Genomic DNA, 25,693 nt, shown 5'->3' with positions numbered 1-25,693 from the left:
TTAAGATTGAGCCCGGTTTATTTTCAACGGCTGATTAAGTTTGCTGAGTGTTGTAACAACTGAAATCCTGCATGTAGAATATAGGGTAACTATTTTGTCACTTCAGTTTAAGTGAAATAATTGGTTTTAGTGTCCGTATTAGGACAGCAGATTTGTAGTAAAGTTTCAAGTCGGTACGTTATATATCTCACTGGCTTCTATTCTCGATTCACCGTGAAGATAGACTAACTTGTGCCGATACAAACTTCTTTCACACATTCGTTTCATTTTTAGAAGGAAAACATACCTTTAGTTGAAAGGCATTTGCAAGTAATAGTGACAGTTTTATGACTTAAAAAATTGTTAGGGTGTAATTGAGGTGTGTGAAAAATTTCGACAATCTGTTCTGATCCGCCATTAAAATGCTATACGCCGTTGTTTGAGTATTCCAAGTTACTTCCTCAAAAACATCTTTCACACACACCTTTAATTCATATGAGGGGAATATACTATCATCTGAAATGTGTTTGCAAGTAATAGTGACAGTTTCATAATCTAAAAAAGAATGTTAGGGTGTATTTGAGATGTGTGAAAAATATGACATATCGCCGATCTGATCTGATTCGCCGTTGATGCTTGAGGGTTATAGTTCCGTAACTTCTTTCTTTCTTGTTGATCTTATTATTTGTCAAAACTGGAAAGTTTTTTTACAACGCTTTGTGACAGTTTTACACTTTATTTATGAAGGCAGTGTGACAGTGTCAGTTAACATGTTGTTAATGCCCATTTCATTCCCCACAAACAATAAGATATCTGGATTAATTATTAATGTAAACAAAAATGTCTCAAAGTAGATTTTTTTAAAGGACAGCTGATGTTAACACGTGTTCTCGCGATACTTGTGCGTTCTTTAACATGTTTTTGGGGGGAAGGCCGCGGTGTATCATTTATTCTTTCATTCATTCACATGTGTACTTCTTTCTTTTATTCTTTTTCTTTATTTCTTTTATTTATTCACATAATTCTTGCTCTTAATTCTTACTATAATTCATTCATTCACTGCAAAACTCCGACTGATACAGTAAACTGGCTGAAGTTCTGTTAAACACAACTAAAGTTGCGCTGGGAACGAGCCAATTCACTGTGTGCGTTGGAGCATGACGAGGCACACGTTAATTAGTACAAATGGTAAAGAAAGCAAGCGAGTGACCTATCCCTGTTGTAGAGTATCCCTGATATGAACAACTTAATATGAGTTCAAGTTCACTTAATGGAGTAACTTGTCATTGTCTTCATTTATAACAGAGGAAATATTTCAGAGACCTCTCACTTTAGTGTGATATTGTGATTGTGATTCACTGCTAATGCTGATATCAGTAGTCTAGAGATATACCCTTGCTTTCAGATTCTCACTTTAGAATCATGGGGTTACACTTTGAAACATTTCCTGAAATATCATTTGTATAAATAAATACATATCCTAGAAACAGTAACATTGGATAAGAATTTCCACATGAATTTATGTGTGATTTTCATCTTCAAGTATTCGACGAATGGAAAATGAGCACCAAGCATTTAAGATATTTCAATTTCTACAACACACTTTTGTATGGGTTATTCATTCAAAGAATTAAGTTTCTCTTAGAAGACTAAATTACTAAATCATATTCCGTAAATTAGTCACCATGGGTTTTACGTGTTATCGTTAAGTAGGGTAAGCTGGTTCCTGGCTACCGTTGCGCTTCATCAATGTGCGACAGACGGGGCCCAGCTTATCGGTGGGTTGTACGAAATGTTTAGTAGACTTCTTAGCACTAAATGCCTGCTTTGAATTGGATTGTCTTCTGGAAAAGTAATACACGATGTAGCAATGCTTCTAGCTCGGTCAAAAGTGTGTTTTATCTAAACCAAATCTGCCCCTGTCACCGACTTCGGTGTTCGACTGAAGGAGAAGATTAGCAATAGCACTAGCAGTGATGTCAAGGGAGGTAACGATTAGATGCTGAATTTTATACGTGATCGCCAATCGGTCGTCTCCATATAATGGTCATGTTATGAAACTACCTAAGTTGTGTTTAACATCACAGTTAGAGACCAGCTGAATTCAGTGAACCTGCATCGATAAATTGTCTCTTCTTTTGCTTAGATTGTTGCATCGTCCAAAACATCGTTCCAGAACTGTCTTTATTATCACCACTAAGATTCTTCCCCTGGTAACATTTTCCATCAGATCACTCAAACTATTCAATCTTCAGTAGTGGTGTCATCAAGTATGAAGTGAAGGGTAAACTAATCAGGGAACTTACTGGCCTTTATGTTAAACATCATTCTCTTATCCTTAAAGGGGCACTAATGCGGAGCAATTTCCGTGGACTGGTGTAAACTTTTGTTATTGTTTTTCTCCCGCGAGTACCCGGATGATATCCCAGAATTCGTGACTGGTTCGTGACCTCTGCTGCGCAGTCCGTAGGCGCAACTGATAGTTTAATTATAGACAGATCAACTGAGGTGAAGTCATTTTTTACTTCATTACAAATGTATTATGAAAACAAATGAAACACTTTGAAGGTTAATCATCTGCCAGTGGTAGAAATGGTGAAAAACTATTAGGACGGAAAAATAACGAAGCCAATGTACGTCTCTATATTTTGCCTCATAACCCTAATTAGTTTATTGTCATATTTGTATGATTCTGAAAATTAATAAAAGAACACACGATCTGCTTATACTCATAGTAAATATCTAACATAACAGCAACATTTATACATTGTATAGATTGCCAATGTGGATCCTATTTCACACACATACGCGATCTAGTGTGTGTTTTCTGTCATATAGATTCTGCAGAATGCTACAATAAATAAATTAAAACAAAATGCAAATAATGAATGTAAAACAGACTAATTGTATAGCAACAATGTCAGGCTACTACCTTATTCAGGGGTGTATCCATCAATATCCACGTAAAAGAAATCGTATTCCATTCATCTGCAGCTGGTAAATCATCCTGCTCTGTGTCGCGTGTCTTACAACTGTCTCATTTGCGAAAAAGTAACACATCGTTTCACGTCTTTCGTTGGTGAAAACCAGATAAACCTCTCATTGGTCTCCCAAGATAGCACACCTGGCAACTAATTGTATGATGTCCACTATTCTAAGTAATTTAGTTAACCAATAATGAGCAATCAATCAGTCAACGCAAGGGTGGTTAATTCTTTGAAGGGAGGATGTTGTTTTTGCACTCACACTTTACGACAGGGTGTAGTCATCTACACACTCTGCCTTTTGACAAATCCGCTAGAAGATAAAAGTAATTAATCAATCAGTGTGTTATCGGTTAATCCTTTGATCGATGTTTGCTTTTGTAACTCAGCTGATAAACCCTCTTGCATCACTTACATGCCCACATTACATAACATACAATACATTTGCCATTACAGACCTTAATTCATAATGTTGAGTATTTACTCCAGATAGGAGAAATGCCAAATGGGAACCTTTGTTGAGTAACCGAAGTGGTGTTACTGCTAATTATACCTGATAAAAAATCATTAATTGACCATCCAGGGAATGATGACAAATAACACGTGTATTTACACCATCAAGCGCGAGTTACAGCAAGGAAGGTGTAATCTCTGTGTCGCATGCAGCCTGAAAACACTTATGGGCCGAAACTGTTTTGAGGATACCAACGGAATTTCGTTACATAAGGAATACACACTGGCATTTGCTGTGTACTTTGGTAAATAGGTGAAATAAGGGGTTTTTTACGTAAGAAATTTTTCAGATTTCTCTACCAAAGGCAAATCCATCGTTTTTTGCTTACGAATTCAAATAAATCAACTGTGTGTTTTTATTATCATAAATAAGAAACCATTGTAGCTACCATAGCTACCAAAATTTACGTATGATATTTGCTATCACAGCTCAACCAACACTCAAAACTACCTAAATATAAAGCTTTGCAATCTTCCGTACTGAAACAAATGGCTTGCTACGTGCCCGTAGACATCATATTTTGATGTAACATGATTAAATATCGAGGTTAAAAACGCAGAAATAGGATCAAATTGGATCAGTAACTATACCATCCAAGCATCCTAAAAGTACTACACTGCTGGGATATTTGGTTACGATCGGACAAGGAATACCATGGATATTTTGAAACAAATGGCATATAATGGGCATCCGGCCTCCTGACTGTTTAGGTGTAAAAATTCTGCTAATATGGACAGGAGCCCAGTTCCTTTGTCCGTCACGGTCGAAGGAGCGGGCGCTGACCAAATTGCGGTTTGGTTTCATAATTAGACCGTTGGCGAGAAACATTATTCGCTCCGCATCAGTGCCCCTTTAAGAAGGCTGCAGTTGGTGGGACGAAATCTTCAGATGTTGGAAAACAAAGACATATCACGAAAAAGATGTCACATGAAATGTTCAAAATGTTTCTGTAAAAGTAGGAGGAAATGATACCAACATTACAGCATTATTCGGGCCCTTAGCTCTTTCCGCTAGTGTGTATACCACTTTTTGCTTGCCCCACCAACTCCCTGGTCACTATGACTGCAAGCCAACACTCAACTGTGTTGATCACCGCGAAACATATGAAATGCCAGTTTATAGTTTTATGCTAAATGTCAACTTATGAAATTCTCCTTGTGTGTAACCTAACTTTCATCTTGCTATGTTTCATGTGTACTGGATATTATTTTATTAGAATTAAGCATCATTTGTTACATGTTATAAAATGGAGTGCAACAAACTGCTTGAACAAATGGTCGCATATGATAAAAATGACAAGTGAAATAGCCTGGTGGTGCTGGTGGTGGGTGGCAAAAGGAAACAATACTTTGGGGACCATCTCACTACAGATAAAATTCAGAAAATGCTCCCCGACGAGATTGATAAGCTGTACGCAAACTACAACACCCGGTTCAGGGCCGAGATGACAAAAAACTGTGGATCGTTGTAGGAGCAGCTGCTGCCGTGGCAACATTATTTATGTTATATAATAAACCACAACCAGCACCACAACATCAGTTAGAAGTAAACCGGGATATTATGTTATAAAAAATATATTTTTTGTTGTATACATTATGTCTGAAGGAAAAATATTTATTAATGATGCTTATCACGCCACTGTTGTCACTGGTGTAGCTGTAGGATACACTCATTTAACCAAAATGGTTGTCAAACAACCAACGATCAAACTCAATTTCGACCTGCAGGACATGGGCATGCTCATCATGAATCTAGGGATGGCGATGGCCACCAAGGACATTTTCGTAAAACAAGGAATCATACCTGACAATATTTTAAAGTAAAATAAACATACATAGAATGGCTACGATTGCTATGATGGTCGGTGGGGCGATAGTCAACGCCCAGGCATATTCCAGGAGTAATTACCTTTTCTCGAAATTACGAGGGTTGTAAGCAGCCGAGGTGAAAGCAGAACGAAAACGCCACGATTTAGCTGTGGAGAATTACAAGCCACGCAAGCTGATCAACCCAAGCGTTAGACCCATGCCATTCAAACGTTCAAGGACGTTGATGATGCAGCAAAAAGAATACTACCTGCTAAACGGTAAACAGCTCAAACCTCTTGGAGCTGAACCCTCACTCTTTCCCAGAGGTGAAAAAGAGCGAGAACTGATCTTCATCATGTTGGGCATAGCAGCGACCGTGTTAATTGTGAAACAATTAGACTAAATATTCATGTGAATACATCAAAGATGATACCTGGTCCGTATCGTTGTCAGTATGTACCTCTGGGAAAAGCTGAGATTTGTGGTAAAAAAATGCAGGACTGAGGGGTACTGCGATATACTTATAATAAGTATCAGAAATGTTTTCACACATGCTCTGTATGTGGTATTGGAATGAAAGGTCATTACTATTCATGTAAAGCCCACGGAGTGGATGTGGTCAGAAACCAACATATTTACAACAATGAAAAAGATTATATGAATGAAGGTAACCGCCTTCACAGAATAAAAATTCAAAAACAAAGATTTTATGCCAGCTTCATTTTTTTAAAACCTGACAGAGTTACCTGCCCTCCTTGTGTCGGCCGAAGGCCCAGCCAAAATGTGTTAAAATGGATCTGGGTCACAGGTGGGAACTGGACTGGAGGCCCAATTAGAGATTGGCTTTGCATCGAACAATGACTACTGTTTGAGAGCTTAAAAAGAATGTCGTGTAGTCAGTTACTCCCACATGAGGAAAGCTCAGCTGTTGAGATTACTCAACATACAACCCACTCCCACAGTGAAACAACTCACAATCCAGGCGAAAAAGCTGGGGCTGACAGGTTATTCTCACCTGAGGTAAGACGAGCTTGTCAAATGGCTGCGCGGACCCAGAGTCCTACAACCCACTGTGAAACAACTCAAACTCCAAGCGAAAGAGCTGGGGCTGGTTGGTTATTCCCGCTTGAACAAAGCCAAGCTTGTCAAACTGTTGCATGAACACAGTGTAGTCGATCTACAGTTCATGTAAACTGAACATGTGATAGGTAATTATCTGACAAAAATATAGACATCGACAACGTCAAACCTCAGGTCATTGACAAAATCAAAGAGGAATTGAATGACCTGGGAAGCCTCAAATTTCAATTACAGTGGAAATGCTGCTTGATAAGCAGCAGATAGACGGTACCATTGAGGACGGTCAGCCTTACATTAGAGCAAACGATAAGTTGCAACTCAACCCAAGATGATAGATGCGTCCATTAACAACTCTTTGCAAAAATACGAGAATACTTGGAGCCCTACACACACGGGTTCAAGGTGAGTGGACATAATCAATATCGTCTACCTAGATATGGCTAACTACATGCCATACAAAGGTGGATCGGACTTGCCACCCTACTGCAAGAAAATACAAGCCATGTTCAGTGTTAAAAACAGAGGTCATAATTGTTTGAGGGTAGTGATCAGAGCCGCTTTGTTTCCGGCCAATGTTAAATCGAACAGACCTTCAAGCTGTCAAGAAGATGATGGACTCAACTTGGTATAAACCCACTCCCATATCTCAGATCACCAAAATCAAAAAACAGAATGACCACATAGCCATCAACGTCTTTGGACACAAAGACAACAAAACGATCATGCACAGGTTGAGTCAGATAACCAAGGTACGCATGACGATCAATGTATTCATCCAGCAAGGTGACAAGTACCACTACATGTGGATAAAGAAACTTCAGCAGACTGTTGTACGACCGTCTCTTTTGTGAACAGTGCCTGAATTGGTCCACGCAAACTGATTTATTAGAATCACACCAGGAGGATTGTCTAGGCATGGGACATACTAATCAATGTCCAACGAAAATGACAACATCTTAAAATTCGCCAACCACAAAAATCGAATGCATGTACCTTACATCATCTATGCCGACTTCAAAGCTCTCATCAAACATGTTGGCAGCCTCGGCAGCGTTGGCAGTCAACGGCAACCTGATGTACATTTAAAAAAACATGGAAAATACATCTCCTCCTCATTAACAGCCTGAGAATCATTGACAGTGTCCAATTCCAGCTGTCTCTCAACAGTTTGGTCAAGGTGATTGACCTGAAAAGGGGTAAATGACTTCCATATCACTAATTGATACACTGACGCCGAGACTCGACCCTTGCTGATGAGGAAGGGCATTTACCCCTATGAATACATGGCCAGCTGGGCCAAGGTCAACTAGACACGACTGTCTCCCATCAACTGATTTTACAGTTTCTTGACCATCACCCAGGACGATTACATGCACGCGATTAACGTATGGAATAAACTGGACTGCAAGAATCTGGGTGATTACCATAACCTGAAAAACAAACCTACTCCTGTTGGCTGATGTGTTTGAGATGTTTAGAAAAACGTGCTTGAAACAGTATGACCCTGCATGGTATTCTTCTCCCTGGGTCTCTCTTGGGATGCCTTGTTGAAAAAGACCAGTGTGAAACTCAAATTACTGATGGATTACGACATGCACCTGTTCATCGAAAAAGGTGAGGAGGGACTTACATGGCCTTCAAATACTACACAAAAGTCAACAACAAGTACGTGAAAAACTATAATCCGAATCAACTCACCACCCATGTCCTCTATCTCGATGCCATCAACCTGTACAGCTGGGCCATGAGCCAATGTCTACCCACTGGGGGGTTCAAATGGGTCTCCCTGCCGAAGACAATTGAGCCTCACATCAGATTCAAACAAAAGCTACTCTTTCGAAGTGGACTTAGAATATCCAGCAGCATTGCGCGACTCACACAACAGCTATTCCCTGGTTCCCGAACGATTGATGGTGAACCTGGACTGGATGTCTGACTACCAATGAAACTTGCTGGGAAACAGTAAGCCAACCACCGTTGAAAAACTTGTGCTGAACTTGAGGAACAAAACAAAATACATCATTCACTAGTGCAACCTGCAGCTGTACCTGTCACTGAGCATGAAACTCATGGAAATCCGAGTGCTCAAATTCGATCAAAGTCCTTGGATTGAACTGTACATACGGACGAACAGTGATTTCGAGAAAAACCTCTACCCACTCATGAACAACTTGAGAAAATGCTTCAACGTGAAACTAGTTAAATCGAAAGGGGATCAAAAACTCTGGCAATGATCAGGTAGCACTGCACATGAGAAGAAAAAGTGAAAATCAAATTCAACCGACCCATTTACATGGGGATGAGCATCCTTGACTTATCCAAACACCTGATGTACACCAATGCAATATGGTTGAAGAAAACTCACAACATAGATAAAGTGGACATCAAAGATGACGAACTGAACTTCAGAGAGGTTCGTCAGAGAGGAATTATTGATCATACATTATGACACAAATGTTACCATTGCTCAAGAAGTAACGATTTTGCTAAGCATTGTTAAGCATTTGTTAAGCATTTGCTAAGCATTGTTAAGCATTTGCTAAGTATTGCTAAGCATTTGCTAAACTAAAACAGTCGATAAGCCACGGGTTGGTCGGTTTTCAGCACGACTTAGATGTGTTTTGTTTTGGCAAGCTGTTTTTTCACTTGTTCCCATTCTCGTTTGCTAGGAATCATGTCGTTTTCTGTCAAGCATTCCTCAAAGGAATCCCTGTCCTTGCAATGAATAGCATCAGTTCCCTGAGGTCTTTCAGCGATGAATTTCTGCGTTAGCACCCAAACGCTGTGTTTTGCGTGTTGGCCTGAAAACACTGACTACAATAGCATGTCTCTCTTTTGGGTATCTCTTTATTAGCACTGCAGTCATCCAGGATCAACAGCATTGGCTCCCCTTTAAATTTGTTGTAAATAAACTGTCAACCAATCCTGCAGACATGTTCCCAGGTCAACTTCATTGTATGTTTTGTTGATGTGTAAAGTAGGGCAAATAAAAACAATGTCATCAAACAAGTCCCAGTAGGATGTCCAACACAAAGACGGTCTTCCCAGAATCTGAATACACACGATAGAGCAGTGTGGATTGCGAGGTAGATCAACAATTTGCACAAATCTTCCATTGTCTATATTAAGTCCATAATCATGCCATCTTTTTGAGATTTTTTTGTGATTTTGATGTTTATCCCCTCGCTGAAGTTGTCAACACGACATCTGGTGCCATGCACCCAATCGTCGTCTGTGGATCGCATGTTCAACCACAGCATGTACTTGGTGGTCAGGTAACCCCCAATCTGCACATAGATAGACCCATTTCTCTCAGGTAGTCTTTGTCGTCCACTGCGAGTCGTTCTAATCATTGGTAGCTTGCTGGTGAGCCCTCATGCCTTGACTGAACAGCTGGTTTGGCACGCCCTCGATGGTCACTTCCACTTTCGTGAATGATCAAGATGCCTGTCATCAATCATGCCAGCATGTTCAAGTTGATGTTCCACAGCATGTTGCTCTCGTCCTGTACGATTATCTGGTGTCTCAGATCTCTGTCGTGCAGGATGGACAGCCTTCCTGAGTACTGCTTGCGAATGTGCCAGGCCAGCTCTGAACTCATGACCATGTAGAACTCCAGCGAGATGTTGTTGATGGTGTAACAGGCCACATTGCTGTTTGATGTATGCACGACCCAAACAACTTCCACCCAAAATAGTTTGATCTGCAAAACGTCAGGACCAACGTCCTCAACGTGCCAAAGGAATATCGGACAGCATTGAAAAACTGTTGGACATGTACTGGAATGAGCCTGTTTGTGGAGAACTTGTGAACAACATGGGAAACTGAATGAACTCGACGATCACATCACTCGCGAGAAAATTAAACTCAGTCTGGTCTAAGCAGATGACCATCATTGAAAAGTTATTGCGCGACTTGGAATCTGCTTCCTCGAACCAAGAACAGCTTCAATCACAGATCAGCGACGTGTGGGGAAGCATCAATCAAGTCCTGAACGAAGACACCAGGCTGGCTGACAGGATCCTAATTTTGTTCTGAGGGCAAAGGATCACCATTGTAAGTGCATTGGGCATCACCATATCGGCTCTGGTTGTATTGCTGACGGGCGGCAGTGGCATGCCATCGGCACCACCACCAGGCAGTGGTGACATCAGAATCCTGGGTAGCATTGTCTTGTGGTTGCTGAGCATACTGTCGAAAACGGTCACATGGCTCGGTCAAAACCGGTGGACAGCCATCATCGCCATGGCCAGAGTGCTGTATGTAGCCGCTAAGGTATTTTTAAACAAATGAAACACAAGCCAACTGCGATCCTGCCGACCACTAGCACTGTTTTACAATTGATATTTTCTTTGTTTCAAACCACCTTGCATGGAGATAAGGGCTGTGGTGTATGTGGAACCCTGGACTCGGGGGATGATGGTGGTACGACTATGCACGTTTCGCTGGTACTTGTGGGCGTGATGTTTAAGATGTTGATATATGGTGTGATACCCAACTTTTGATCAGTGGTGAAAATAACGATTTCGTTGTTGTAGCCCACCACTTTATAGATTCTCAGTTGCATGTTGCTCATAGCCATATACAATCCCGCTCTGAACACATAATCGACTTTCAACCGGGCGTATTCCAACATGCTTTGATAGCGTTGGATGGCACTTGGCAAATTGACCGAAACAGCAATGGCATCCTTGACATTAGACATGAACTGTTTCTACACGTTGTAAGCAGACCCATTACCTATGATGTTGGAACGCGTTTATGTCTGCACACCCACCAGCACATACACATATCCTCAAATCGAATCATTCAAATGTTCAGTACTAGCACAATTGAACCCTTTTCCTATTTGAAACTTCAAACGCAGTAATCCTTGATGTTGTTGAAAGCCAAGTAACGGTCATTCCACTAAGTAACAATACAACTTGTAACCCCATTTTTTGACCATGTCATTGCTGGTTTCTGTGAGAGACTGATTGTGAATGATCGGAATGCCTAACTCCTTGTTCAGACCTAGCAAATGACAGTCGCCTGTCTTCAGATCGAGTTCGAATTCACTTAATTCGAAGCCTGTCTATCATACGGATTGCTTGTGGAAGCGATGTGTTAATTTTTTCAAGTATGCCTCTGATCTGGTAGTATCTGTGAAACGTGAGTTCAGACCGACTCAGGGCATTACGCCAAATGTTGGTCAATGTGGCATGCCAAAACTGAACATGGCAAAACTGAATTGATTCTGCCAGAACTGCATCGGGTTATTAAACCATGCCTGCACCGTTTTAACGTTCGTCACCATCCCATAATTTTCAAACACATCAATGAATGGTGTGAAATCTGAAGCGCTTACGTTATCACTTTTAGAATAAAACACTCCTGGTTTGTACATGTTGAATTGTATTATGATATATAATATATACTTCCAATATGTACGTGAATTGACATCTCTATATTTTGAACCATTCTTGGGTTCATTTCTCGCATGAGACCTAACTCCACACTTTGGCACATTTTGTCAGCTTTAGGTCGGAGCTTACGGTTTGGTCAGGCCTTCGACTGCGGAAGAGTTTATGGTTTAGTCAGGCTTTTGACTGCGGAAGAGTTTACGGTTTAGTCAGGCCTTCGACTGCGGAAGAGTTTACGGTTTAGTGAGGCCTTCGACTGTGGAAGAGTTTACGGTTTAGTCAGGCCTTTGACTGCAGGAGAGTTTACAGTTTAGTAAGGCCTTTGACTGTGGAAGAGTTTACGGTTTAGTGAGGCCTTTGACTGCGGAAGAGTTTACAGTTTTGAGGGAGCCTTCAGCCCCAAAAGTCATAACATTATTGTTCCCGGTTTGTACATGCTGAATTGTACAATTCATCAACTCCCATCACCTGATTTTACAGCCTGAGACCTAACTCCACACTTTGGCACATTTTGTCAGCCTTAGGTCGGAGCTTATGGTTTGGTCAGGCCTTCAACTGCGGAAGAGTTTATGGTTTAGTCAGGCCTTCGACTGCGGAAGAGTTTACGGTTTAGTCAGGCCTTGGACTGCGGAAGAGTTTACGGTTTAGTGAGGCCTTTGACTTTGGAAGAGTTTACGGTTTAGTCAGGCCTTCGACTGCAGAAGAATTTACAGTTAAGTCAGGCCTTTGACTGTGGAAGAGTTTACGGTTTAGTGAGGCCTTCAACTGCGGAAGAGTTTACAGTTTTGGTGGAGCCTTCAGCCCCAACATTGAGTGATAACATTATTGTTCCCGGTTTATACATGCTGAATTGTTATATGATACATGATATATACTTCCAATACGTACGTGACACTGCTGGAAAATATGGAGCAGTTGGGCCATTCAGCTGCTGCATGCAATTGATAACACGTCTGGCCAGCTCGAAGTTGCACTCTGCGATGTCGCCTACCTCCCGCAATGGACCAACATCAACAACAAGCTGTTCATCAGTGGCATCTGCAACCACATAACTGATGGTTACTACAGCATATAGTCGCTAAGCAATGAAGTCGTCAAACCCTTGGGAGCCAAACTGAACAGAATAAACACCTTGAAACTCAGCTGGCCATTGGCGAGAATGCTCGGTTTGCAGTCTCGCGAAATAAAACCTACAACCACCATCACAGGTGACACTGCACATACGATAGTGACTGACGCTCAAGGTCCCGGAACAGCCATGCATTTGAAAAAATGCACCAGTATAGCGACCTTGGTGACACACACAAATTCGATGAACCTGAAAGTGATGGCAACTTGTACACCTTGCAACTGAAAAGCAACATTTACAAACGTGTTTAAGTCCCTGCCGTGATGGCAGTAACTTAGGTGACATTGTCGATACCACAGGAGCATTCAACAACACTTGGTACGACCTAATCCGAAATGACAAGGATAAATGGACCACATCCTCAGCCTTCAGCAGCAAGCTCTTTCACCTAAATGATGTTTAGTGCACGGTCGTCACTCTAAACAAGCAGTACACTCTGGTTTTCACCGATGTGGACAAATGAGTTTTGGTATGATCTCGAGTCGACTGGATTCTCAACATCACGCTCTGCTCTCCCTAAATGTTGATGGAAAACAAAGACACTACCTAAACAAAGTTGTTAACAACAGAACTTTGCTCATGGCTCATGTCCCGATGCAGATGCACCATGGTCGTTGAAGTCATGGTTGTCTTACTATACTTGCTCACATACTCTCGAGCTAACCCGGGGCATCCAAAGTGAGCTTGCAGGTGGTTTTGGAATTTTTCAATGAAGTGATCCCAACTCCATGCTTGGTAATCTAGGAGACGTGGAGGGATTCGATCTACCTGGGGAGCAAAACACCTTGTATGTCCTACATTTGAAAGGCAGCATGTACGAACAGGAGTCACTGACAGACTTTGAAGAGCTCGAATGGTTGGTCAACATGACCCTCATCGCACCTTAAATCTCGTTAAAAAAAAATTGTTACATCTCTTGCATTTTTCATTCCAGGTTATGATGTTACCAGGTCACACGGGTAACATGTTAGCTTCAAACTACAAGATTTCAGATTTAAGGTCGGAATTACCCAATTACCAACAGGATTTTTTCTTATCAAACCAGACACCTCACTCATCATAGAAGCCTGTCTTAGAGACTATTATAGTGGTGCAAACCCTTTGCCTGGGTTGATAATAAGCTGGGAAGCCAGACACAAATACCAACGTTGTCATATCATCGGACAACTGGGATCGACACACTTAGTAAGCCTCGATGGGATCTGTATTGCAGTCCAAGATTCCCCTGTTAGAGTCTCATGCATTCACCTGTTCCATAATCTAAGCATTATAAACCTCAAATACTTTGGTAAAAAATTAACTAATAAACAATTGAATTTTATCTCATAATATAATATAATATAATATAATATAATATAATATAATGTAATGTAATATAATATAATATAATATGATATGATATGATATAATATAATATAATATAATGTAATGTAATGTAATGTAATGTAATATAATATAATATGATATGATATAATATAATATAATATAATATAATATAATATAATATAATGTGATATGATATGATATGATATAATATAATATAATATAATATAATATAATATAATATAATATAATATAATATAATATAATATAATATAATATAATATACAAACACAAAATGGAACTGTACCCAGTCGTAGATGAGGTAGCAAATACAATGGAAACATAGATGAAGCACTTATGTGACATAAAACATTTTATCATACAATGGGTAGTGTTCTCGGCAGGATAAAGCTCGCTATGGCTCGATAAATACAATATTTATTCCCAATGCAGGATATTAACCATCCAAAAACACATTCATGTGATAACCTATTATAACTACAAGTTCGTGATGTGTGGATCATTCAGTAAGAAATATCATAGAGCTTTCAGTTTTGTGGACGGTGTCCACACCATCCTTGTGGCAACCAGCATGGGATTAGGAGCAGTAGGTGTCAGGTGTCAAACACCATCATAACTGCAACTATAGTGCTGGGCATTGAAATATCAGCTAAGGTGTCAGGGTTGGTGGGGTTGGTGTTTAAGTTTGTTTCTCGCAAATTACAAAAAGCATTGAAACACAATGAAATTAGAATTCAAGCCAAAACACGATAGATGACCATATTTCCAACACACTCACGGACAATAATATCTAAATCAGTAAAATAAAAGCAAGAGTTTCGTTTGGTACTCTTGGAACTTGCAAAATATCACAGAATGAAACAAGATTCAACCCAAGTCTTGTCGAAGCACAGCCATCAGTGATGTTGAAAAAATAAATACACAGAACAAGGGATACAACAAGCCCAACAAGCCTTCATTATGAAAACCAAAGAAATCATAGAATTTCACCTTAAATTGTTTCTCTGAGACACAATCGAGTAACCAGGGAAGCTGGTTTGCAGTCATAGTGACCAGGAAGTTGGCGGGGTTAGCAAAAACTAGTATACAAACTAGCAGACAGAGATAAGGGCCTGATAAAAGTTTTATTTAATTGTTACCTGAGGGTGTCGGGGTGTTATACCCTTCTCCCTAGGCAATCTGTATTTCCTCCACTTTTTGACTGGGGATGATGTAGCTAGACGGTATACTCGAGGGTAAGTCCAGTTTGGCATTCAAGTCCTTTTATTTTTGGTTTAGTTTTTCACAAACAAAGGTCCTCAAATACTTCCTAGACTCGGGTCTAAACACGACATTAGTTTACAATGTCCTGGAAGAACTTGTAGGTCTCTTGCACAACTTCTGATACTATAAGTTCATCTGAGCCGTTCTCTCAATATACGGAGAGAACCTCTCAAGTCAACGGTGGGGCCCAGAATCGCGCACCACTCACCGGACAACTAACAAAATAGAAGTCATGACAATTTAGGCTCCTCCCCCCGAAATAATGTCCTACGTCATACAAAAATGACTCATACCCAATCTTAATAATTAGTTACTTTCATTAGTCCCTTTCCGAGACTTTATCGGTACCATCAAATTCTTCCAGTATAAAATATCTTTGTTAATCAACTTTTAGCCCTTCATCAACCAAACATTGCCATATCTGACAAAATATCAAATAATATTTCAGACTGGTAGGTGCCAGAAGATACTTAAACAAATTATTTCCGATCCTCTGCGTGTCCCTTTTATTGACAACTGACCACTAATATCCGAATGTCCATCCGCCTAATCATGTATGATCACAAGGTCTTAGTTTATGTCAGTTCAGAGAAATTACCATTTCCCCACAGAAAAGTGAATCCATAAAAATTTGGTTACTTGGTCAGTGCACTTTCCCAGTACATTGACCCTTCCTAACTTGACTTCAATTTTTCCTTATATTTTTATCAAATATTTTATAAACTTTTTAACTCTAAATGTCTTGGTTATACATGCCCCTCCTGTTGTAGAGCATGTCCCATGCAATTGATAAATGGCTTTAATTCCATCATACACATATAAACATCATATCCAGATCAATAGCAAAGATTAAGATATACATAAATTATACAATATTAATAAGAAACATCAATAGAATACCTATATATCTGGTGTGCCCCTCCTGTTGTAGAGCATGTCCCATGCGATTGATAAATGGCTCAAGTTCTAACATACACATATAAACATCATATCCATAGCAACAACAAACATTAAGATATACATAAATGATACAATATCAACAGAGTACATATATATCTGAGGACACGAAAACTCAAAAAGCCAGAATACAAGTAAATGTCTCAGATAGGATCTGTCTTTGGTTGTTCCTATCTGAGAAGCGAAACAGTCATTTAATAATTAATAACCTTGAAACATTAACCCAATGAACATAGCCAATGCAGATGTATAGTAAAATCAGTACAAATCGAAAAGCATGTAAAAATTCTTGTTTGGACTCTTGAACATTTTCTCATTTTTCCATTCACAAAGACTACAAAACTTTTACAACACCATTTTACACATTCAGATTATAAATTCACAAAGCATGCAACATCTAAATACAGTATGGAATAATTAATACATGAGGACACTAGTATGTCTGAGTTCACATATGTTATCATGAGTGAGTTTCTTTCTAAGTCACATGTGCTGAAGTCATTACAATGTTCTCCTGTTTTAAAGAAACTTAACAAGAATTTAACTCTGTGTATTCTGTCTTTACTGTTACACAAGGTGGTAGAGCAGAAAGTCTACCTGACTCATTAATAAGTACTGGATACAGTTCATGTCCATGTATCAGGGAAACGAACATGAATGAAAGAATGTGTCCAATTAAGTGTCTATATAAAAGATATGACGTTCATAATAGCCATAGCATGTCCCCTATCAGAGTCTAGTTATCAGTAGAAAGATGACCAGTTGAGTGTAGGTAAATTATTATTTTCTCTCTCACTAATTTTACAACTCTCAAAGACTAAAAGAAAATACTCACAGGAATGACTTTACTTGATATGGTTAAGTGGTCTTGTCACTGGATGTTGCAGTGAGCATCATTGTGACATAAACAGTACTGTCCTGACTGATGAAATATACCTTCGAAATTGTGTAGTGTTTGAGTATTCTTATCCTTTGGAAGTTTATAGTTTCATGCAATTCAGTTACCAATGTAAGATACTGTGGACTTTGGTGCATAAAGATAACTCACTCCCCTTTGACTAAAGTTAATACCCCAGTGAAATTTATAGGTATGTAAGAAGCATGTTGTCAATGGTATTTAGTTCTGTTGTCAACGGTGTATTGAAGTTCTGAAGCTGAAAGTTCCCATGAAACATCAACAATTGAAAAAAAAATCTCCTGATTTCAAATACTCTGTTCCTTCTCCTTATCCTAATGAGACAATATCTCTCCTAAGCGAAGGAATATCCAACAATCCCAATTGGTCGTCACCAATGTACCATACAACATATCACCCTCCCACAAGGGATGTTTACAACATCAAATAGACCGCAGAACAGCGCGCATTGCTCATACTGTCTCTGTTCATGAGAAAATAACATGCAGTACTCGTGGGTCAGTCAAATATTTTATCATAAAGGCCTTGTTAATATTTAATGTCCAACTGTTTTGTTCACTTACTCTGTTAGTCTCAGTCATAGGTAATCTTTCCTATGTTAGTCCCTTATTTTGGTTGATCAACCACTCTACTTCAGCTGAATCCTCTGTACGTCTCATATACAACTGCCTCTGACCAGGCGAGAAAAGAAATTGTCACCCATTGATGTAATTGGCCTCCGCTTACACTCCACGACCGATTTATAGGTCTTCACCCAGGCTACGAGACAGATCGACACTCCGTCCTTCGTCCCGAATGAATTCATCGTTAGTCTTTCGACTGTCCTCATCGTTCAGAAACCTGAGGAAGATGTTCATCTACCCCACACTAGAGAGTGTCAGTCATCTCTAGACTCTTTTGAGCTTTTATATATACCACGAATGCAGGCATGTCCCTCTGCTTCGTATTCATCAATTCTCATAAATGCAGGCATGTCCCTCTGCTTCGTATTCATCAATTCTCATAAATGCAGGCATGTCCCTCTGCTTCATATACATCAATTCTCATAAACGCAGGAATGTCCCTCTGCTTCATATACATCAATACTCGTGTGCGCGGGCACGTCCCTCCGCGACTTTTCCATATCACTTCTCATAACTTTGGGTACCCATATAAGTTGACACGTGTCATAATGATATTGGGACTTCAAAAAATAAGTATAACTATCTCATACTCGGAGTTTAGGAACATGTTGATCAGGAATTCTATCATTTGGACTTGTGCTTCCGTTTTGTTTTTCCCTTCATTGTCTTTCTGATGTGGAAATCCTCCACTATTTCTGCTGGAAGAAATTCCATAGGATCATTTCACATTTTAAGACATCTAGATACCTGACCTTGTGCATTTTACCCCTGTAATACAACATGCATTGTCTACTGCTTTGATTTGTCTGCTATCCGTTGGATTAGTGGTTTCATACCACAGTCCCTGACAAATTTGATAGAGTTTCCCTTAACCGTTTTAATATCTACAAAAACTGAGACTCACTCTATAGTTTGTCCGTCATGTCAGCTACGAAAAGTGTTATTCACCTGCCGTAACTATTATATTGTCAAACTGAGATTCAGGAAACATAGGTGTAACTGCACCTGTGGTACCACCTGGGATTTACTTGTCTAAAGCAAATCACCTATTATTACACCTGCCACACCTGATGATATGCCTGTGGACATACCTAAACTCTCACCTGTAGTCATACCTGTTGACATGCATATGTCATCACTGACTTGTATGGTGTTTATGTGTTCATTGTTAAACAATATGACATTGCCACCTGCACCACCAACTGGCTACTCAGAAAGATGAGTCGTCACTTGGTGAACCATCCTGTAAAGACAGGCCACTTCGTGTATCCAACATGGAGGCAAGTACTTTGTGTACCTGGGTGCATAGCCAAAACCATGTTAGGACATGTCACATAGTTTCTTACGCAATGACTAGTAGGTAAAGAACTGTTACCTGCGTCGACTTGTAGAGTGTGTTTGCTGTACTGGTCTCACTTTACATATTATCCAAGACAACTTTCTCTTTTACCTTTATAACTGCCAAAGTGAGTATTTTAATGACTTAATGACTGGTAGCATTCATCCATCTGAATGATTCAACTTGATGTTCAGGTGAAGTAATACATCTAGTACCATACACATGTAAAGATTCTGTAATGGACTCAGTTGGTCCACAAACCCTTAATTCTATATTCAGGTCATCCACATGAACATGTAATAGTGTGTCTGTACTAGACACACTATTTGCTAAAAGAACAAGCAATGAACTCTGCCATTCCAAATCCATAAGTATAAGTTTCTGAGGCAGTCTATTGCGACTTATGTCAATGGCAATTTTGTTTCTTTGAAAAAATCTAAACCTGACAATACCTGTAGTTAATGTTGAATGGCCATGAAATTCCTGACCAATTCTTAAGATATACCAAATACATCTAACTGATTTTTATCCGCTCCAACCAATGTCCTTGCAACTTGTTTTGTAATAGGAAATGTGTTCTCACTCTTGTTAGATAAGAAAACATCTTATTTCATGCAGCTCAAACTAGCACCTGAGTCACATAGCACATTGTATTACCCTGAATCTTAACCACTACATGTGAAAACATCATCACTAAAATCACCATTCTTAATCCTACTGGGATTTGGCTCTGGATTATCTTCAGTTGTAAATTTGTGCCTACTGGTGTTAACAGCATTATTTGTTAATTTGTGCTAATTTTTCAGCACATAGTATCACACTGTGACTTTGGTGAAAGTTTGACTGAGAATCACCTAATGTAGTCTTAATTTCCTACCATATCAATAACTTAATATAATAACCGTAATAATTCAGCAATGCACTCAGACATACTAAAATGTGTCCTACCGCAACCTCTGAATATCCTCTTAGGATTTGGCATCTGTGTACCATCCACATGGTCCATGGTACCAAAGTCTGTCTATGGACTGAGACATCTGATACAGATCCCATGGTTTCTGTCCCTGAGAGCAATAAAAGTTCTGTGTTCCACTAGGCTCTTGAGGCTGAAATCCTGAATGTCACTCTGAAATGTTACTCAGCAAAGAGTGACACTATGCTGTCCATATGAATGGTTCCTCTGATCCCTTGAGTTCTCCCTCAATGTCAAGAACAGAATCTCTCCCTCAAGGTCCTCAGTAAGCTGCACAAGTTTACCCGAGGAGGGCAATGTGCTAGCAAAAGCAGCATCTGCCATCCTAGCACTCTCAAGCACCTCATCCTTTGTATTGTGAGGCCTGGTCAAGATAAACTGCTTTATCTGAGGCTTGGCGTTCCTTATCACAGCATCCTTGACAAAGTTATCGTCAAGCTGATCAAGACCTCTGGCCTCATGTTTTAGATCTTTTATGAAGTCCTCAAAGTTCTCAGAGTCCTGCATCCTACTGTACAATCTATCTAAGCTATCATACATTTTCACAGAATTCTGCATGTACCTAGCAAGAAAAGCAGCTTTTACTTACTCCCATGAATCATTGTCAAAGTCTTTTGCCTTGAACAATTTGGAAGCTTTTTCATCTTACTGCAAATTGAAATTTCCCTTCTTGCCCTCATCTGAATAATTGTTCAGAGATATAAACGTTTCATTATGTTTCAACCAATCACTGGTCTTCCCTGATTCACTTAGATAAAATGTCTCTAGATTGATGTGACTAAGGGCCAAAGATTTAGATCTACAACCTAACATGAGCTATCAACATGACCAGTTAAAGCAGTGAAACTTGGTGAGAATGCTGGCAGATCAATTGAGGCATCAGTATGGTTAATGGGAGTAGAACACTCAACTACTGTACCCTTATCATCAGATGACATGAAATATACATAATAGGTACAAACAATAGTCACAAAGTTAGATAAAAGTCAGATTCAGAGTTTCACAGAACACATACTAAACATTCAATTAACACAGAAGAAAGTTACTAATCACACAAGTAGTCTGCTGGGGTGGGTCCGTCCTGCTGAAACTGTCCAACACCAGGAAATCAATAACACTGTTCTGGTAGTGACCACACTGTCCAGGAAATCAATAAGTCCCGATGCCCATAGAGTTACTGTTCACTATCAGGCATGTGGAGATATGTTCACACTGCTGAAGGGGGAATTCACCCTTTTCAGTACATAACCTCCCATGAATGGCAACAGTTTGTTCCAGATCCACATAGCACATACCCATAGCAGGAGAATTGTTCACATACCTCTCATCTTGAGTTGTTAAGCCAGCCAAATCATAACATTTACACAACAGGAAAAACCCTGAGCTTGGTACAGAGAACTTGAAGCATCTCCACCATCTGTTACCTGAGGGTGTCTGGGTGTTATACCCTTCTCCCTAGGCAATCTGTATTTCCTCCACTTTTTGACTGGGGATGATGTAGCTAGACGGTATACTCGAGGGTAAGTCCAGTTTGGCGTTCAAGTCCTTTTATTTTTGGTTTAGTTTTTCACAAACAAAGGTCCTCAAATACTTCCTAGACTCGGGTCTAAACACGACATTAGTTTACAATGTCCTGGAAGAACTTGTAGGTCTCTTGCACAACTTCTGATACTATAAGTTCATCTGAGCCGTTCTCTCAATATACGGAGAGAACCTCTCAAGTCAACGGTGGGGCCCAGAATCGCACACCACTCACCGGACAGCTAACAAAATAGAAGTCATGACAATTTAGGCTCCTCCCCCCGAAATAACGTCATACAAAAATGACTCATACCCAATCTTAATAATTAGTTACTTTCATTAGTCCCTTTCCGAGACTTTATCGGTACCATCAAATTCTTCCAGTGTAAAATATCTTTGTTAATCAACTTTTAGCCCTTCATCAACCAAACATTGCCATATCTGACAAAATATCAAATAATATTTCAGACTGGTAGGTGCCAGAAGATACTTAAACAAATTATTTCCGATCCTCTGCGTGTCCCTTTTATTGACAACTGACCACTAATATCCGAATGTCCATCCGCCTAATCATGTATGATCACAAGGTCTTAGTTTATGTCAGTTCAGAGAAATTACCATTTCCCCACAGAAAAGTGAATCCATAAAAATTTGGTTACTTGGTCAGTGCACTTTCCCAGTACATTGACCCTTCCTAACTTGACTTCAATTTTTCCTTATATTTTTATCAAATATTTTATAAACTTTTTAACTCTAAATGTCTTGGTTATATAATAAATAAAGTATTACAGAGGCTTTTGTTAACAGTGATCTCGTACCCCATCATATATACTACTCCCCCCAGGAGTTGTGTTGTTACATAGTGTGTGATATTCCACATTCTGTTTCAGAGAGCACAGAATACCTGACAGATAGCAAGGTTGCTCTAACCATGATGTCTGACTCTATCCCCACCACTGGAACATGTGCTTACAACAACAAAGTGTTAGACTGAGGATACGAACTGCATCTACAGTTGAACATAGTATCTTCTCACTGGTCTGACAAACACTAGATGACAGTGTTTACATCATCAGAGATGCAGGCTCCCAACATCCCCATCAAGGACAGTGCAGCATGTTCACCAGCACCTATGTGTAATATTGCTGCAGAGAAGGAAGTCAAGCGTCACAGATGTATAGTGTGTTTGAAAGACTTCAAATGTCCCTTTTCCCTCAAAGATCATATGTCCATACACACTGGAGTGCTTACTGCTAGAATACAGAGAAAACGAGAACGTTGTCACGAATGTTTAGTATGTGAGAAAAGGTTCAGTTCGCCATCTGCGATGAAAGACCATATGAATGTGCACACAGGAATGTGTAAATATGAATGCCAAATTTGTGGAGAGAATTTTTTTCTACATAGGAGTTTCCAGCTCCACGGTCTCACCCACTCCATGGACAGGCCACATAAATGTAAGCTCTGTACAAGTACATTTAAGAGGTCCAACCATCTGACACGTCATGTGTTATTTGTACATGAGGGAAAACGGAAAATAAAGTGTAGTGATTGCAACAGATACTACTTTCCACATGAAGGGAGTGAAGTGAGACATGCAATGAAATATCATGTTGGAGAGAACTACAGAATTGATGAAAAGCCTTTCAAATGTAAACTTTGTGATGCACAATTTATTGAACATTGGTCTCTCCGCCTCCATGTGGACACTGTACATTTAGATACGAGACCTTATTTATGTACTGTTTGTGGCAAAACATTTAAAACAAATGTTGCACTGGAGGTTCATTCTCTTATTCATGTGGAAGCAAAGAAAGTCAGTGCTGAATGTAAAATATGTCAAAAGATGGTGAAATTAAATGCCATGTATACTCACATGAAATCCCATGAGGAGAAGAAGTTTTTGTGTAATTTTTGTGGGAAAAGGTTTAGTTTGAAACACCAACTTACTAATCATGAGAAGAGCCATCTAGGACTGAAAGCACATGCCTGTGATCTGTGTGACAAGAGATTTACTCTCCCTCATCAGCTGAGGGCCCACAGAAAGACCCACTCAGAATTCAAGAAACAAAAATGACAAGATTGTCTTACTCCAGTCTGCACAGATAACCCTTCTCAGTAATGGCTGTCCATACGTCCATGTGTCCATTGATGTGGTAATGCCATACAGATTACACCAGGAGACACATTGTTTTTCTTCAGGGCTCCATTGATTACGTACTCTGTACCTCCATGTGTTCATTGGTGGAAATGCATATAGCACAAGAAAAGCCACATCATTTCTCTGCATGACTTTATTGAATACATATGGAATGGAAGCAGATACAAACATGACTATGCCAGATCCTTTCATATGTTACCACGGCTACCAAATCCTACTAATAAGACCTACATGGGACATGCAACTGATGGTACAATGTATTTATTATCATTGTCATTTCAGTTATTTATAAAATTGTTTCAGCATGTTACTGTTAGTTAAATTGTAAATATACGTTTTACTGCAAGATAACAAATCATTTAAAAACTTACTTGATTGTTGATACATTTATGGGAGAGAATTGGGTGTCTTCTTTATTATAATGGACACAACCTTCACAATGCTTATAGGTGTTGAGGGTGCGAGTTCAAATCCCGAATGGGACTCAACCAAAAACTACTAGAATTTGTACTTTACTAAGAAAGTGAAATCCCAAATATGACATATGTTGCATCTGACCACTTTCTAAATGGTACTGTGTAATCATTGTATAAAATGATTTGCTTATGTGAAAGGAATATGAAGTTCCGTCTGATATAACTTCTCTTCTCATTTTTCACTTTGATATCATATAATACAAATGTCATGAGTATTGAAAAATAATAAAATAATGTATGGCCATTTTGACTTTTAGTGTGGTCATTTTGACTCTTTGGTATGACCATTTTGAGTAGAGGTTTGCGGCCATTTTGATTTTTCTGTGACAATTTTGACGTGTGGCCTTTTTGACTAGGACCCTCGATTGTTTACATACCGTTGGCATATAGCTGGAATATTGTTGAGTGGGGCATTAAACAACAAACAAACAAACTCAGGTTCCGCATATCCAATCTCGATGGGGCTGCTTTTCATTCAGTCTGAGAGTTCAGTCTGGACCCTGGAGACATTCTCTAATAGAGACAATAGATGATGGTCGCCTCTGCGTCACGAATGCATTGACTTGTTTCAACCACTACACTGAGACTTCGCCTTTGGATTTCCTATACTGTATTGATTATAAGGGGACTACACTTTAGTAAATTACAGTGTAATTGCCTTGTAAAAAGTACCGTATTTGTAACATAACTCGGCGAGTATGGCTGTTATGTGGCATGTAGCAATGTCACAGCAATATCACCGCAGGGAACACCAGAGATGGGCTCCACACATTGTACCCAGTATTTGTAACAAAGGATCCAGCGATGGCATATAGTACCACTGCCGCAGAACATATGGTGAGCTTGAATGGAACTGTTCTTCCCTCAGTATTTAAGTATATATACATGTATTTGAAATTCAATAATAATGGTCTGCGGTTTGCCCCCCTGACTGGTTCACACCAAAATATGTTTAATGAAAATGGTATTTATTTTTACCGTTCCTGGTGCATGATTCTGAATCAGTATACTTTGTATTGAAGAGGGTATCCATTTGTCCGAAATACAGTATCTCATAGACTTATAGTACTGTCAGAAATAGAATAAAAATGATTTTTCACATTTATCTCTACAATTTATGGGGTTGATATGTGAAAATGTGAAGTATCTGTTAAAACAGGGAGACTATATACATGTTGTAGATTATCCCTGGTTAAAATATGCTTGGCCCAACTTCCAGCCGTA

General features: G+C 39.5%; 1 protein-coding gene across 1 annotated transcript; it reads left to right on the top strand.

The window, feature by feature from the left end:
- Positions 1–1,720: 1,720 nt before the first annotated feature.
- LOC137287049 (zinc finger protein 431-like) lies at positions 1,721–24,707 on the top strand. The gene is made up of 2 exons (XM_067819160.1): positions 1,721–1,757; positions 22,723–24,707. Exon 2 carries the CDS (start codon positions 22,887–22,889, stop codon positions 23,907–23,909), a length of 1,023 nt encoding a protein of 340 aa, XP_067675261.1. The 5' UTR covers positions 1,721–1,757; positions 22,723–22,886; the 3' UTR covers positions 23,910–24,707.
- The last annotated feature ends 986 nt before the right edge of the window (positions 24,708–25,693 follow it).

Source organism: Haliotis asinina, chromosome 6 (assembly GCF_037392515.1).
Source record: "Haliotis asinina isolate JCU_RB_2024 chromosome 6, JCU_Hal_asi_v2, whole genome shotgun sequence".
NCBI lineage: Eukaryota > Metazoa > Mollusca > Gastropoda > Lepetellida > Haliotidae > Haliotis > Haliotis asinina.
The sequence above is the reverse complement of the archived record's forward strand: the minus strand, read 5'-3'. Positions and strand labels throughout refer to the sequence as shown.

Coding starts and splice junctions, on each gene's coding strand:
- LOC137287049 (XM_067819160.1), top strand. CDS start 22,887: ATGACAGTGTTTACATCATCAGAGATGCAGGCTCCCAACATCCCCATC.